At 35.5% G+C, this 18,551-nt stretch overlaps 1 protein-coding gene across 5 annotated transcripts in view; it reads right to left on the reverse strand.

The window, feature by feature from the left end:
- NKAIN2 (sodium/potassium transporting ATPase interacting 2) overlaps window positions 1–18,551 on the reverse strand; it is a 571,961-nt gene that overhangs the window by 73,909 nt on the left and 479,501 nt on the right. For all 5 annotated transcript variants that reach the window (XM_048065587.2, XM_066994333.1, XM_066994332.1 and 2 more), the window contains one exon: window positions 7,753–7,953. In XM_048065587.2, the coding sequence (XP_047921544.1) occupies window positions 7,753–7,953 (201 nt within the window). The remainder of the gene's footprint in view (window positions 1–7,752; window positions 7,954–18,551) is intronic.

An 18,551-nucleotide genomic window follows, 5' to 3' on the forward strand; every position in this document is an offset into this window, starting at 1 on the left:
TGTATATTAGGATATCACATTATACATATTTTGAGCACAAAAACAGGATATTGGGATATGCTGCTTAATTAACAGAATCCGAAGCCTATATCAAGCAGAGACACTTCCTAAAAGATGAATATTATCCATCTGAACTCAGTTGAAGACCTTTAATACAGTAGCAGCTCTCAAATCATTTGTGGTCTTTGTATCTCTGACAAAAGGACCTGGCCATTTACTTTTCAACATTTCAACCTGGACAATCCAGAGACGTCTAATGTTTTGTTTGATTCCACTCATGAATATTTTGGGACCCACAGAAACACCCTCTTGGTCTTTGCCTCATTTCTAATGGCATCATAAGTTAGGCGGCTTTTATTTTTCATGCACTCCTATGACTCCCCCCACCCTTCTCCTCTGCCTTCACTCTTTTGGCCCTGCTCCTGTAATGCAGTCAGTCCTGCTGTTATACCTACATGCTTTACACACAGTGCTCATTTCTTTAGTCCTGCTCTGTCATTTGCTGGTGTCTCTGGAGGAACTGCTAGTCTTTTGATCTTCTCAGGTCTCATCAATATCTTCCCAAATAAAAAAAGGACAAAAGGAAAGAGAACGTACTTTTCCCTACAGAACTCTCATTCTCCTTTCTTCCTCTTAGTGCTGTAATTTTACAAACACACTGTTCCTTTAACCTCTACTGTCCTGCTGACACCCTCCTGATCTCTTACTCTCTAAGCCTCACGTTGAGAGGAGCATTCTGACTCTATTTACGAGGCATCACCTCCTTGTTCCCAACCAATACCTCAGTCTAGACTGAGCCTATCTGAAAAGGCACTGCAAAGATTATTTTCCACAGCTTGCTTTATCCTCCCATTTCTTCTCCTTTCTTCCAGTGAAATTCAATCACTCCATTCATTTTCAAGAGTCTCTGCAGCTTGTCCCACCTAGCTTGTCCCCTCTCACTCGTTGTCTGAGTGAACCACTGATGAGCCGCCAGCTTGCTGTCAACCAGCAGATAGATTTCAAACTTTCACACTTTTCTTTTTTGCTGCATTTTAGGAGAATTTTCCACTAGATAATACACAGTTTACTCATTATTACAATTCATAACCCATTTTAGGGTTTTTCTGTCATGTCTACAAATTGCTGGCAATGGTCAAAGAGGAAATACACTAAAACTGCAGGCTAGTATTCCCTCTGTTTTCCTTTTTTTTTTTTTTTTCTTTTTTTTTTTTTTTCTGCCTGTATGGGTTGGCTGGCTTTTCATGTACTTTGAATGTTGGTTCTTTTGGACAGGAACTGCTACACCTTTACTTTGCAATCATAGTGTCCTCAGCACTGCGGGGGGCTTTTAAGTAATATATTATCAGTAATATATTTGAGCGTCTGAGTCTAAAGCACAAGGAGATAGTTCAGAAATTCCTGTGAGAGTACACTATGATTCTCTGCTCTCATCTCTCCACAAGGGCATGAGACTATAATGTCACCTGTCCTATGTTAACATTAAGGATTTGAATAGTACCTTATTCTAATTACTCTTAATCCTTCAGAGAAACAGAATATTATAGCTTCTGTGCTCTTCTAAGTGCTTAAATACATACATGGACCACCTTACTGTAATATTTGTTTACTTTGCAACGTTTATGAAATTATCCTGGTAACAGCTTTCTGAGATATTTAGGAACTATTGTTTGTGTAGTACAGACAAGAATTGGCATGACTTAAGCACCCTGCCAAAGGTCATACTGTAAGCCTGCAACAGAGCAGAGATTTTGAAGCTGGCAACCCAGCTGCTCAGCTTTATTATTGCCTCTTAATAGCACAGTTATGCTTCATGATGTTTTAAATCAATCTGACAGCATCATAGCTTGAAAGGTATTATGACGCAGACTTTACTGAATCCCATACAGTATACATTTCCTGTAACTATTATGGAAGGTTAATTACAAATTAAAAATTTGAAAGCATGAAATAATAATTTTAATGATCGCATGAAGCATATACTCACATATAAATACAGGAAAGAACAAAAAGAAATTAAGACTAATGTACAGCACATAAATGTCAGTTGACAACATGACTATGAAAATGATCAATACCTTTGTGTAGCAGTTTACTTATGGTTTTATTTATTTGGTATGTAAGTTACCATCAATAATATAGATACAGTATGTAAGAAATGCTTTTTGCCCACTTGTTTTACTGGAATAATGTTACACACTTCATCTTTTAGAGGTCTATATAACTAAAAACTAAATTAGCTAAGGTGATGCCTTTGCATTAATCTTATTCCCATAACTCGGGCACTTAGTTCTACTAAAATCAATAGACTTGTGAGTGGGTAAGTGATGAATAAAAGACAAGCATAATAAATACTTTATATCCTGAGTTGGCAAATAGATATGTAATTTTGTCACACTTATCTCCATGGCTGATCTTTTATTTGCATATTTTCAGAGTTTTGATCTACAAATGGATTTTAATTTGTCGACTTTTGCAAGAACAGCCTTGTGGGAGTGGGGGCAGGTCATGCATAATCAAAGAGTAAAACACAGGCAGAAGGAAGATGCAGAGAATCTGAGCTGTTTCTGTATGAAATGCAATTACCATTATTATAATTTCCTTGTACCACATAACGGCCTTACTATGCTGGGTGCCATCTACATTTAGAGGCTTTTTGAGAGATCTGACGGATCCCTATCTATGCAAATGGTACATTGTCTTATAAACTGAACATGACAAATTTAGGAATGCTTTTCTCACTGCAGCAGATGGTTTCATAGAGAAGAAATTACTTTCTCAAGGACATTGTGGTAGACTTGGAAGCATAACCCACTGACCTGACACATAGCTCAGGTCCTGAACTGAAATGATTTCCATTTTCTGTACTAAGATGTGTTCAATAAAAATCCAAATGAAGAAAATTCTACATAGAATCTGTAGTTAGAATTAGATGGTGTGGGCACCTCTGAGACTATAAGATTGAGACACTTTCATGTGACCAAAAAAAGCATCATATGTCATTTATACACAGAGCCAAGGCCTTCTTTCAGCACTGACGTTACATGCTAAGGTCAGCAGCAGTGTACACCTCTCACTGTGTCCTCCCAGGCACTGCCTGGCTATAGTTTCCCTCCTCTGTTGCCTAGGGATCAGCGGGAACTTTCATTCAACCTCCACTCCATACATAGTATGCAGAATGTAACTCAAATTTCACAAACCAATATCAAGTCAAATCTCCATTAGAACCACTGATCTCATTCTTTACCTGGAACAATCATCTCCAGAGATCAGTAATTTAAGTATATCTATCTATTGTGGATAACCCAGGAGTCCTGAAAATGAAATAGTTTCTCTGATGTAAGCAGCGAGAATCAATAACCATTAAGCACATAAGGACATTTTAATGTATGAAGCATATGAGTATCCAAGCCGTGCCATCACCAGACCAGTTCATTTCAGTAATACATAGGCATGAGGGACAGGCAGAGCTGTGGTCCTCACAGAGTGCATTGGACAGTCCACGTACTCAGATGTCACAGCACTGCAGATGAGGCACCCGTGGTAGAGAAGAGCAAAGTGTAGAATTTGGCCCAGTATGTGAGCACAGTCTGCAGCGACAGTTAGCTTTGTGCAGCAAAACAAATGAATTAGCTGTAGCTGAGATGATCCATTTTTTGCCCATACATATGCACAGAATTAAAAAAAATAAAATACTGTTGGAAAAATGCAATGACACCTCAGATAAGAAGAAATTACCTTTACAGTCATATCTATGGTATTCACCAAAAATTGGGGAGGGAAAAAAAGCAGGGAGTCATTCAATAGAAATACTGTCCCCACATCCTTTTCCAGATCTCAGGGTTTCACATGAAACAATAAATCATACCCTTAGCAGTTCTGCTCAGCCCAATACAGCTGCATGCTGCAGGTGGTGCCCTAAAAATACGTTTGTTTATTTTGCATCACTGCAGGCTGCAAAGCTGCACTTAAGGTTTAAATAGGTTCCCCTTCCTCACTCTAGACCCCTCTCTCTCTTTTTAACTTGCTGGAAGAGGATGGTAAGATGTAGAGAGAAATTGATTGCAATAAGACTCATCTCAGTCTCAAAAGAATCAAATGGGAGGTGTTACTATGGAGCACAAAAGGAAAGCTGACAAGCATAGTGTGTGGCACTGACATTTTGGTGGTGTGCCATTTCAGAGAACTCCCATGAAAACATCACAACAATTGAGTGAAAATCAGTGGAATTTTCTTCAAAATAAAATTCTATAGAACTGGGACAAAATCAGTCAGTGGCTGAGCAAGAAGTAATGTTCTGAAATGGGAATGGCTACAACATGGACATAATTGTGCATTATGTGGTTATTTTTTTTTTTTTTTCTGATAGAAGGATTGATTGATACTGCTGTACAGAGGCTATAGTCTCTGACCAGCACCACCTGATGCACTAAGTGCTTTGTGGCATGAAACAAAGGAAAGGTCATGGCTGCTTTACAGTCCCCATTATCACTGTGGGTTATTTCAGCCTGGCTTGACATACATGAATGCTAAATACCCATATCAGGATAATCCTTGTTTTATCAGAGCATTTCCTTGCATATATGTGATCTCAAATATTTTTCCCCATTTTGAAACTTTTCTAAACAATGAACATTCAGCTAGTCAAAGCACAGAGTTCATCAACAACAATTTTCTGTTACTTCTTCAGTGTGTACTGAACTAAGAATTTTATCCAGTTACTTGCTTATCCTGAGTAAAATCCACTCAGAAGAAGCTGCCAACACATCTGTGCATCATTGTGTCTGGCTCTCTTTAGTCAGGTAAGCATTATGCAATAAACACCACAACTCTGCATGCTGAGGACTCTTCTGACATTTGGGATCATTTAACCTTCCAGTTATCTAAATTATTACTTTTTTTTTCTTTTTTTTTTTTTTTTTTTTTTTTAAGCAGTAAAAGAAATAAAAATCCTGCAAAATTTCACTCTTAAAAAACTAATATCTGTGCTGACTTGTGCAAAATTAGCAGCAGCATTTGTACCATTCACAATCTCATGTTTTTGCTTCTACAATACATTCCTCTGGGGAGATAAGGTGTCTTGTAGACAGTAAGTATTCTGCACCTCTGCAGGAGAGTCTCTGTCTGCAATCCTTGAAATATTCCATAGCCCACTTTAAGCCTTTCTTTTTATAAAGTATAAAAAGTTTTTGTTTTGTTTTGTTTTTGCTTTTGTTTGTTTGCTTTTATATATAGCTTTTATTTTAGCTGTTGTATTCTTTCCACTATGCATATAGCAAATACCACATCTTTGTGGAGCCTAACCTTCTGTACCTGGATTCCACATGAGTTTACTAGCAAGCTGTACAAAATACAAGCAGGGTAATGTTTTCAAAGATTAATATAAGTGGGCCTTAATGAACATGAATTTCTTTGTAACTTTTTATCTATAGGCAGTAGAAAACATCCTTAAAAACATGCTGCAATGCCACGTTTGTGAAAAAGCCAAGATCAACATTAGTTTGATCATTGTCATGAAAGCAAGTAACCAATTTGTAGGTTGCAATTCATAGGCTTACCGTTAAAGTGCAAGATCCACTTAAGTGCCCATAAAAGAAAATTGAAAGGAAAGATTAATTTATTTCTACTAACTGGAGATAAATCTGATGTAATGTTTGGGTTTGTGAAAGCTAGTTTACTGAAAACCAAGCAAATTATGCTCCTCTAGCTTTGTGTCATATGTCACCACTCAGCACCAGGTAATTCCTCTGTTTCTCACCATATTTTTTTATGATTGTGACATTATGCTAGCATTTCTCTTAGAAAAAAAATCCTGTGCCCACAATGAGAAATGTGAAAGTGATGTAAACACTAAAGGCACAAGCACCAGGTTTGGAAAATTGACCCATACTTTTACCATGGTGCTCTTTATCCATGATACATTTACAGTAACATGAATGGAAATATAAAAGTAGCTGTAGTTGGCTACAGTTACCAGGTTACTGGTGGTTTGTTATTCTGAACCATTCCCCTGTCTTGCTAAGACCGTCCTTATCTAGAAACACAGCTCTGTTTAGGCACAGACACACAAAAAACCTTGTTGCACCGAGAAGAGAATCAAGCTTGAAATATATATTCCTTGAGTTTCTTGTTCATGATAATTGCATACAAAGAAAAAAAAACAAAAACAAAAACATAGAAAAATAAAGGTCTGGATATCTTCTTTGGAGTTCAGATTGAGTGATAATAATTGCTTGTAAATAAAGTTGTAAATCTATAAAGCTATTTTAATCTATTTACTTACACTTATTTCTTTGCACTTTTCTGTTTGTTGCATTTGCATCAGCTGTATCTTGTCAAAATTACAGTGAACTATCTGGAGAAGGTGCTGCTTTTATTGTACAGATCTGCCTAGTGCCTGCCTTACTAACTGCTTGGTAAGCAGTCTTTTGCTTTCCTACAATGGGGACAGCAGAAAAGGATGGAGGAGACCTGGGAGGTAGCTGGGCTTTCAGGTGAATCAGATAACAAGCTTTTACACATGGAGCCCACACAGAGTTGTATTGACACAGAGATATATTTTTCTGAACTCACCTGGCCATTTATACCTAGATTGGGGAATAGACAGATAGAGAAGCTGCTAACTTTTTGGGTAGCTGACAACCACATCATATATTGGGGACTGTCCAGCTGCCTTACACTAACTGCTGGATATGGACAACCAAATATCCTTTCTGCCTTTTTGCCAGTATGGTCCCTCCTTTGGCAAAATATTGGAATCTTTTGACCAGAAGTTTATATGGTAGGAGGCACTGCACCAAATTTATATGTATAGTTACAGATTTATTTGCAGTCATTTATATATATAGATTTCACTTGAGCAAAAACATGTAAGTATCACTAGGGCAAACAGAAAAATGCAGCTTGTCTTTCAGCCCCTGAACCTCCTCATGCAATTAATTCAGTGTTTATGTCGCCTTTTTACCTTGCTGAAGTACAAAGGACAACACAACGGGAAATGACTAGTAAGGTTAAATATGGCTTAAGAACCTACCAAATTCCCTCCAAACAAGCTGCAAGCTGTTTTATGTTCATCTCTCTCTCTTTTTTTTCTTTTTTTTTTTTTTTTCTTTTTTTTTCCCTGCACCTTGACACTGGATACTTACTCTTCTATAAAGATTTAAGACCACTGTGTTTGATTTTGATATAAGAAGTACAATGTTTTCTTCTCTTGGGAAGAAACTTTCCCATTCTCTTCAAGTGCATATTGGGTAATATGGTTAAAAACAAATTGATCAGTTTTCCTGATTAAAGATGAAAAATGTCGTTTGACTGGTCAGCTACGAGTCTTGTGAATGGATTAGTGAATCGAGTTTTACTATTGAAAATTTTTCCTTCATTTTAGTTTTTCTTTTATATTCAATTTGGCTTTCATGGGTATAACTTTAATTTATTATGTCATAACTTATATCCTATAAGTGCAATTTGAATGTAACCCGCTGTAGTAATGTGAGGCCATTGGTCAAAATGGAGTCCAGTAGGACAGGGTGCATCATGCCAGTCGTTCTTGCAGTGTTGAGGATGTACGCTGGAGATTTTCATGTAAAGATGCCTTGAACTGGCTGAAATACAGAAGTGTCATAGCAAAACTTCTAACACTCAGAGCTGGGATTTGTAAATCACTGTCACAGTGCTCTGCTATTCTGGTAGTAACATTCAACAAGAACAAAGTTAGAAAAGACAATGGGAGTGAGGCTATCTATAAACACTTACTGCAAGGAAGATCTGAAGAGAACTGTGAGCCACTTCTATGTACTGATACTCTAGAAAACACCCCGAGACAGTGATATAGCGATGATCCTCTGGTGCCCAGTCTGGAGCTGGAGTTACTGAAGTCACGGTGCAGCCCGGCCCGTTCTCCATCCACCATGAACGATGCATTGAGATATTAAAGGTCAGAATGAGATCTGTTTCCTGCAAAACAACAAGTGAAGAATTAATGCTCTGGGATGGTACTCTGGTATAAAATGCCTCAGCTAGAGATTTCACAGCACGCATAAAGAAGCAAAGACCAGCAATAAAACTGCACTGTAACATGAAAATTAGTTGAGCTTGCCTGCAGCAAGTGCAAGTAGCTGTACCTTGGCAGGCAGAATTGTTTTGGAGCAGAAGAATAATCTTGCAAGCCACAATCTACTCCCAGACATTATACTTGCCTGGACCATACTGTCATTCTTGTTGCACTGCCTATTCTTCTACAGAAACGACAAAGACTGATTGATGTGCACATTTCCACAGCAATCCTCCTGTGCTCATTTCCTAGAAAAACGGCCCATATTTTGGTAGTGTGATCTACCAAACTGTACAAGAGTAGTCAGAATCTGAGACTTTACTAGGTGTGAACCATAGACTTTACTATGTCTGGATCATCTGCAAGGAGTTTTTTCACATGGACTCTGCAAAGCAGAACAGTGGTTGCTCGGCTGAAATATTAGAGAAGGTGCAGAAAAAGAATCCTTAAAACCATTTTGTAATGCCTGTTTCAGTCTTCTAACTTTGTAGGAATCTGTAAGGAAACAGCTAGTGTGCATTGCCTTGTCTAAAGATTGCTCAGCTTGTTAAAAAAAAAATAAAGTGGGCAAAGAGGCCTGCAACCTTCAAGTCTCATGCAGCTGGTACAAGAGAACTAGTGCAAGAGAGTAACAAGTCAGCCATGCTTTCCATTAAGATTACATTTATAAATACTTCATAAAGGATTAATGAATGATTAATATACATCATAAACAATACTATGGGTATGACTTTCATAAATTATACTTGGTTGCACATTACTTGAGGGTGCTATACATAGTTATAACAAACCTATGGACTTTGTGGATTCTGTAATAGCCTACCAACCCTTTATAAATTATTTATAAGTGTAACCTCATTGTAAAGTGTGACTATCTAGTCTGTGTGCACGTGCTCAGTCATGCAAAAAAAAAATCCTTTTAAGTAATGTCTTTGCACAGCCAAACTCTCCCCACACCTAACCTACATTTTTTTTTCAGCCTGTTGATGACATTAATAATTAAGATTCTCATAAAATTTTTAAAACATAACTATTTAATTAGTTTTACCATGACAAAATGGACAGAATGCCATTCTGTAGCAGATATGCTGTGTCCATATTTCCCTCATTTCAAAAACAGTCATTTTTTCAATCTCACTTATTTTTCTTTTGTGCACTAATTCAAGAAAAAGTAACTTCATCCAGAGAGGTTTTGGATAATGACATGACTGACACATCAATCAATCTGTGAATATACTTTACTCCATAGTATTGCTGATTTGCTGATTTTTTTTTTTATTTTATGTTGCAGTTCTTATCTGTTTGCATTTTTTACATTTAAAAAATTTTATACATTAAAAAAATTAATTACTACCCTTCATAAGCACACCCAGATATCAGATGACAAGAAGGACCATAAATATTTTTGCAGTGAATAATTATCCTACGTTCTCACAACAGCATGATCCATAATAAACTGTGTGAGTAAATATGTAGTGATTCATATAATTGAATGACATTGGAAGGTGAAGAAAGCAACTGTGAACTTTAAGATAAATGACCCAAATTTTCCAGAAATTGGTATATTTACCTATAACTATAAGCTTTCACACCCAAGAAAATTTTCCTTTCTCTGGGCCCCTCTCTAGCAAAGGTGCTAGTCTAGTGGTTACCAGATATTTCTTGGAAATGGGTATTTTCCCCCAACACTCAAGCCAGAAGACTAGGTTTCTTTCTGGACTCAGCGCTGTCACAGATACTTAGTAACACGCTGACCTGTTCACCTGGTGTAAGAAGTTGAAGAATGAGTATCTTTGTAGTAACTTTGCTTAAAGTAATAGATTTATTCCTGAATGACTAAAATCAAAATCCATCATGTTTTTGTCAGAAGACCTTTAAGTCGTTCTAGTTACCATGGAAAATTCTTAACCTCTAGTCTTTTATCAGAGCAGCAGCATGAATGAATACGACTCATTGTCTGGCTCTTTTTTTTTTTATCATTTGCTATACCTTTAGAAGTATCATGATAGACTAAAAATATTTTACAAAGTGCAGACCAGGGATGAAAAATGTATTCCTTGAAAAAGAAAGGGATAAATTGGCTGTCAGGAACCAAGTATTTGTTATGTATCTGCCAGATGATGTTAAGATGGATCAGGAAGAGCTAAACATAAAGATCAAAATTGGGCTCTGTGGTTAGAACATCATTTCTCTGAAGACAGCTATGTTTGCTTACAAACAGTGCAACAGTCCAAAACTTTACAGGTTAAAAGCAAAAGTGCATAGTAAATATAATTACACATTGAAATATTTATAATTACACATGTAAATAAACTTCACAAAGTCCAGATTTCTTCCACCCCAGAATCTACCCCAAAATGATTTTCTGAAATAATCTACTGTATTTAGAAAATTCCCTTGTCCTCAAGTCATCTTTTGGCAGTTAAATTGAATGCCGTGATTTGGACTAAACAATCTTGTTTTGTTCATGAATATCCTTTTAGTGCTTATTAGTAATAAATTACAGTCTTTATCGGATCTATATTCTATTTCTACCTCTAAGCAAACAATAAAATGCTGTGTTATTTCATCTGCTCAGAAAAGAGACCTGATACTCATCACAGAGTTATAGCACTTAATTCTTGATATTAGGAAAAACAAATAAATAACTCAAACTGAAAGCACAGACTTCAAATCTTAAAGACATTTGAGTATCGTGGTTAAGAAAACTTTCAAACAGGGTCACCATTACGTACTGAATTAATTAATAAACAAGGTCAATGTTAAAAAACAAAACAATTAAGTGGAGTCAAAACCTGGTTCTGGTAACATCAGACATCATCCATGTCTCAGGGCAAAAATTAGCTCAAATAAAAATGTTAGTGAATTCAGATTTTCACAAGCAAACACATGAGTTAGGCCCTGAAAATCCCTATCCCCAAAATATGTGGGATAAGAATAAATGCAGAAGGAGCCTATTCACTGCAATGTCAGCTGCTGCACAGTCAGATCTTCTCAGATATAAGCTGTTATGGGCTTTGATCTTGTCTATAACCTTCAAACCATGTTGCCCAGTATGCACGTATATTAGCAGAGCATTTCCTGTTTAGAAGTGAAGGTCACCCAGCCTATGAAAAAGTTTTACTTAGTGAGAAAATTGATAACGACTTAAATCTCCTGGAAGAACTGTGTAAACCAGAGAGGATGATGTATCTATCATTAACATCCCTTATGCTGTAAAGATTTAGAACTATTCTTGGACAAATTCCTCTTGCTATTTACTTTGTTCACTTAGAATACAGTTTTAGTGGACATAGACAAAGTATACACTGGAAGCAGGAGATTTTTTGTACTCTCCAGTGTATTTGCTGTCTGTTTTCTTTTCAACATCTGTGGCTCAAACAGCGTTCAGGGAATTGCAGCGAAATGGTCTAATAAGCCCTGAAGCTATGAAACTCAGCAAGAACTGTTGATACTCATTGGACATGCCAATATGGTGTTGTTCATAGTCTGTATGTCAAGGAAGATTCCATTATCCTAAATTCAACAAACAGCTGCTTCCTTTGTGGACACAGAAATACATCTGTATGAGCTTTATTGATGATCACTCTGATGCTTTTGTAAATCCTGCTGATATTGTAAAGCCTGTTAATGAAAATTGGTGCATTAAAGTAGATTTTGCTATTCTTCAAGGAGTAGAAATTCAGAGGAAAATATATTAGTAGGACATGCTTCCTAACACTCCTAAGATGGGTTGGTATTTGTAGTGGTCATGATCAGAACTGCTGGGTTAGACAAAGACTAGAGTTTGGAGGTCTCAGAGACTCTGATATCAAAGATTAGAAACTGAGACATTTTCAAAATAAGTCTGTAATTTCATTTTATGTTGGTTTGTAAAAAATGTTGAGCTCTGATGATTTGTGCCTGTGTTTAACAGATAATAACTTTTGCCTGAGTTAACTGCACAGTACATAACATTTGCTGACTGAGGACAGCTGATGACAGAACATGTCAGTAAAAAACTTTGCAAGAGTTGCCAGAAACGAATATAACCTTCTTTTTATTAAGGAACACCAGGAGGCCAGCAGTGTTCAAAATAAAGATATCTCTGTGTGCATTATATTGCTACTACTACATATTAGTAAATATACTGTCTCTATGTAGTAATTGCAAGATTCAGTGATTTTGTTATGTGTTCTGGTTTAGTTTAGAGAATCTGATACCAAATACAGTGCCAAGAGAAAAACGAGTCAACAGTGATTCAGGGTGATTCTCTGAAAACCATAGGATCTTGCAGGCTCAGGAAATTAAGTTGTACTGACTTCAATGGCTGTAGCTTGCTGTGCCATGGGAAACAAGTTTCTTCTGTTTTTCTAATCAGGAATTGCTGAAATGTGTGCAAACCTGTGAAGCTTCAGTACCAGTTTTGTCAAATACAACCATAAAACCATTTGTTTAATTTTCCAGACTCAAACTAGAAAGAACAGACTGCTTGGAGACTGAATGATCATATAAGATTTCAGTGATAAAAGATCAGGTTCTGAAAGCATTCATAGTTCTGGATGCCTCAGATGCACAGAGGTCTCTATAGGCATTTATTTTATTATTATTTTATTTTATTTATTTTATTTTATTTTATTTTATTTTATTTTATTTTATTTTATTTTTATTTTATTTTATTTTATTTTATTTTATTTTATTTTATTTTTTATTTTATTTTATTTTATTTTATTTTATTTTATTTATTTCTGTTATCTCACTTTTCCACTAAAACTAGCTCCCATCAGGCAGTACCATTTTCTCATGCAAGCAGAACTTCCCCTGTTCACAGAAAAAAACTAGAACTTTACCCTTCCCTTCCCTTCCCTTCCCTTCCCTGCCCTTCCCTGCCCTGCCCTGCCCTGCCTTGCCCCTGCCCTGCCCCTGCCCTGCCCCTTTCTCTTTTTCCCTTTTCCCTTTTCCTTTTTTTTTCCCTTTCTCTTTTTCATCCACAGTTGGTACACAGGAAATAATTATTTTATGATTTTGTAGAGAACACAGACACTAAAAGTACACGATCTTTTTATCCTATTGCATCTGAACTAATTTTATCTTCTCAGCTTTTTCTTACATGTGTAACTCCTTCTCTTCTATGTGAATGTTTTTTATTTTTTATTTTTATTTTATTATTTTCTTTTTCAGTAACCTGGAATCCTGGATTTTAGTTTCCGCTAACAAAACAATTTTTGTACCAGCTTAATTCCAAAATGAATATGGAATTTCATTTACGTATATGAGATAGGATTTAGCCAGTATGAATCCACCCAACAGATTTACTTCTGAAGTTCATCCATGGAAAACAGCAGAAGTTTCCTGACTCTTAGCTGTCTTCAGTATTTTGTTAAAAATGCTCTAAATGTATCTTAAGCAACTTCCAGTGTACAGACAAAGATTTCAATGAATTTCAATGAATTTCAAAGAAGTCAATGAATTTCAATAAGGATACCAACATAACAGAAAGGGATGACTGAGGTGTCCTGATTTTCTTGTCTAAAATGAAAGTAGTGTTACATTAACAAAATACCACAGTCCTCAAAAAGCATAGCTACTGAGATACAGGGATTAACATTGTAGCTTATTATTCCATTATATGAGCCCAATCCATAATCGTATGAAATTGGCAGAGCTGCAATCAGTATTATCTTAAGATCTTCATAGTTTTCTAGTATTGGAATATATACATTGACAAACCTAACGAATTTGATCTGGTTTGTTTCAATTCATTACAAATAAATTAAAAAAAAAAAAAGAAAGAAAAAAGAAGAAAAAGGAAGACACCTACTAAACTCTAAAATATTAATTTCTACAGTAACATCAATTTTTTTCATGAGCAGCTTTGTTCAGAAATTTTCTATCTATACAGATCTTCAGTTTAAAAATATCATTAACAGAAAGTAAAATCTTACAAGTTGTATGGCAAGTTTAAAATAATTTTTACTATCCTATGAATATTTAAACAGAATATTTTAATTTTAGGACTAAGAATATTCTGGATGAACATATATATATATGTGTATATATATATATATATATATATATATATTTGGGGGATGCAAACCAAGATAAATAAGCCCATTCTGGTAGTCCAATAAGGTACTGACACTTACTACTCGGGACTGACAGGTTACAGTTCCTGTGCTCTTGCACAGAAATTTTAATCTGAGTCTTCTACATAAGTATGTCAAAGTTCCTGAGTGGCAGAACGTTTGTAATTTCTTGGACAGTGACTTTCTGGAAGATTTAAGATTATGTTATGATAAAATACACTAAACTAGGCACCTGACCAGAGGTCCCCACATCCCAGAGTAGTAGCTGACTCTATGGAATCTTATTTATTTCTCACTGTGGCAAAATCAGGGATACCATTTGGGAACTGAGAAAATTTGTTGAAGGGAATTGAGTTGGATGTAATACCTTGCTTTGAAACCTTTTATTTTTGACAAGTGGCCATTCTCCAAGGAAAACAGCTTGCCTTAGAATATTGTTAATGCAGGTTTCCAGTGGGCAGTTTTCCAACCTTAGCTGATCTGCACTCTTCTAGCACTACTGGTTGGCACAGAGTTATTCCCAGATTATATTAGAACCAACACCAAAAACTAGCTTCTTTCCTTCCAAAAGACAAAACTCTCCTAAAGTTTGGATTAAACGTGAAGATACCAGGTGCAACTTAAACACTTATTGGTGTAGCAGAAGGTGATGAACTCACAGATGTTTTAGGGAGTAAAGTAATAGCTTCACTGTGGAACTGAGTGGCCTGATTTAGGGCACAGCTGGAAACAGGATGGAAGCATATAAACAATTTTCCCACACCAAAACTCTGTTCCATGAAACAAACCTTACAAAGTGTTTTATGAGTGTACTAAACTCAGTGTGGATCTGGATTTCTTTCCAAGGAAAAATGAATGTTCTGAAAATTGTTCCCAAACCTTGATGATTTGTTTTCTAACTGAAAACACATGATTTCACTGCTTTCACAAAATATTTCTACTTGTTTTTATGAACAAAGTATAATGCTTTTAAACTAGTTTAATTTCTTTAGTATTTTGGAACTTTTTTTCTTCTTTTTAAATGGTAAAGGGGGTCTCTTGATTTATCTAGATAAATATACTGAACCATAATGCTTAGAATTTGCAGACATGAGTATAAATAACCTCCTAATTCTAAAGAAGCCCCTTTTAAGCACATAGACATCTTATATTTGGATAATATCCAAAAGTCTGTGTGGGGCTTCCAAGTGAGCTGGGAACAAAGATCTGTGGGCTACAAACAGAAAGGTCTAAGGCCTCGAGTAAGCTAACAGGGTTAAATAAATATCCTTAATGTTTCTCTTTCTGGAATGAGTGTTTTACTGCATTGCCAAATCATCTGAATAATACTTCACTTGTGAAAGTGTAGAAGTTAAACTTTGGTAGGTTTATGGAATCTATGCAGAAAGATATTCCTGCTGATGTGGTTTGCTTATTGTCCATTGGAGTTGGTTATGTAACATAAGGGATTGTAATGGTGTAAAACAAAAGGCATGGGAAAAATGACAAACCTTAATTTCCTGTTTCCTATGAATTTGTATTGTCTGTCAAAATTGCAATATTTTTTTTTTTTTCTTTAAACAACCAAATTCATTCATGACCGTAGGGCAGATATCAGGTCTACAATGACGACAATTTGTCTGAATCAACCTCTGCTGTTAGATACATAAAAAAAATACCACTGGCAGCATATACAGGAAGCAATACATAGACTTGAACAGAGCTCTCAGATCGCAGAAACAATGTTGTTATCACAAAAGCGGTGTTAGGAAACATCTAAACATCTGATCATTGTCATGAAGAAGGGCTTTGTGAAACACCAAGCTGAGGATAAATACATACAGTACACAGCACATTATAGTTTAAGGACTACCAGCCAGCATTGATTTTGTATGTATTAAGATTTCAGAATAATTAAAAAGAAGCCTGGATGAGCTGGGAAGTTACTAAAAGGAGCATGGAGTTGTCTTACGCAGTTTGATTCAGATCTAGCCCAGATTAATATTTTCAATATTTCTGTGAGGAGGTTGCAATAAGCTAAAGCACTAATTTTAGCTAGTCCTCTTAACCCACTTGCATTCTCAGTATGAAATAAAGTAGCCAGATTTAGATGGTTTGAATTCCTCTACAGTTAATAGAGAGGACTCAACTGAAAGAGGGTGCTAAGTATTCCTGAAAAGCTGCTTAGAAAAGCTAAATAAGATGTTGAGCAGGAAGCCAGCTGCAGAATGCTGGAAAGGAAGCACAAAGTCAGAAGTGGAGTATGGGCCATCTCTGTGTAACTTATATGTCTTGTTCAAGGAATGGTGTGAAAAATGATTCTGGATTGACTATTTCAGGTTCTTTCATTGTAATAACCTTTATTTCATGCCTGAAAGGTTCTAGATATTTTTTAGATGAAGAAGACATTTGTCACAGGACCATATTGTATGACACTGATAAACTTCAGTTCATAAAGAATTCATTTTTGTCCTTGCAGGTGATGATATTTATTAGAATACCTAAGGCTATATTCAGATTTGATAAATCAACCTCATTTCATTTTACATGCAGTAATTAATTTAACAGTAGGTGAAATTGTTCTCCTTTTTTTGTGGTGTGATATTGTGTCACTCAGCATGGACCACAGATTAGTTTTATTAGAACTAATTAGATTATCCAGTACTCTCATCTAACTACAGAAATAATAAAATCTAACATATCTTGAACACAGAGTGAAATACAGATGTTTCGTATATTGACTGCTTCCTGCATTTGAGAATTATTTGAATTATCTCTAAGAAACACATTCACATTTTTTTTCTTGTTCTACAGCTGGTCATTCTCTTTTTTCTACACTGCGCTTCAGAAATAATTTTGAAGGATGAGGATTTCCAGTTGGATTTGGAGCTTAATTTTAGCTTAAAACTTGAAGAAAAGAAAATAATGGGAACACTACCACAAAAATTGTTTCAACATTTTTCAGAAGATAATATTATATTTTTCCAAACTTGACTTTTCAAGGAGTTTGGGCAATATTTGTAGATTGGAATGGAAAATATTAGCACTCCTATATATCCATTGTAGGTGATATGGGTTCAAATCTTCTATTTCCTGGATTCAGAAATGAGAAATAAGCTATTCATAAATTTCTACTCTGACTTTGCAAGCTTCATGGAAAAAGACTAAAAAGAAATATTGTCATCTGCATTAATAAACAAACCACAACATCAAACAACTTGAAGTTAGCAAGCATTTCAAGTGTACTTCCATTCCTCTTGTGAGCTATTGCTAAAGCTTGACAATGCCCACCACTTCAGTAAACTACAACCTCATAAGGACAATTTGGGGCCACTTAAAAAGATTCAGCACATAACTCTGGGTAAATGTATGGTTTTTATTAAGTTTTCAGAAGCACACCCTGAAGAATAATATTATGATGCCACGCAATATTTTTCTTAGCTAGTATAAAGAAAAGTACCCTAAGTACTGCAAAATAAACTGTAGTAATATATACCAGTTAAGGTACTAATCCATAGATGAATAGCCTGACACTTTTTTACATGCTGACTACTATGCATGCAATGCTGCTAAAGCATAGAAGACTACTTGCAGAAAATAGGAACACCTAATTTAATACAGCAGAACTAGCTCAATAAAAGGATCCAATGTTTTTCTAATTTTATACTTAGCACCAGTTCATATAACATATACACCATTTGTACTTAACATTTGTAGATAAGATGTAAAAAAAATATTATGCAGGTTCATCATGCAGTGTTACAGTTTTGAACTGATGGTATTATTAGGTGATAACAAGTCATTTTCAAGATATTATACTATTTCTTCCTAAAGCTCTTTGCATCAGCTTTTGTTTCCTGTGATTTATTTCTTTTTTTTCCCTTAGATACAAATATTTTCATCTGGTATTTTGTGGATGACACAGTGGTTAACAAATGAACCATGTTATTTAATGATGTAACAAATACTGTTTGGTATTGTATTTTCCAGTGTAGTCTTTTCTTGCTTGTACAAGCTTTACGATCTTGTTAACAGTTAAATTAAAATAAATACAGAGAAGAATAATATAGACCGATTTAAATACATCCATTTTAAAATGGTTGTTGTTGCTGTTTTTTGCTTTTTATTTTATTATTTTTTTTTTCTTGCTTGCTTTTTACTTCAGGTACTAAGTGCAAAGAGACTTTTTTTTTTTTTTAATAAAAACGCAACACAAAAAACCCTGTTAACTGAAGAGCAGGATCTAATATCAGGTATACACCCTTAAAAGTTAATTCCTAGGTCAGCGTATTAGTGAATTCAGTGACAGTTCACGTCAGGTGTCAGGTACACCCTCATGGAAGACTTAGGTTTTGAAGCTGTGCTCCATCTCACAAGACTGTGCAAAAGGGAAAATTGTCTTTCAATTAAAATTTCCGTTGACTGGTTCAAGACAATTTAAATAGGGTAGGGAGGTG

Source organism: Anser cygnoides, chromosome 3, assembly GCF_040182565.1.
Source record: "Anser cygnoides isolate HZ-2024a breed goose chromosome 3, Taihu_goose_T2T_genome, whole genome shotgun sequence".
NCBI classification, from domain to species: Eukaryota; Metazoa; Chordata; class Aves; order Anseriformes; family Anatidae; genus Anser; species Anser cygnoides.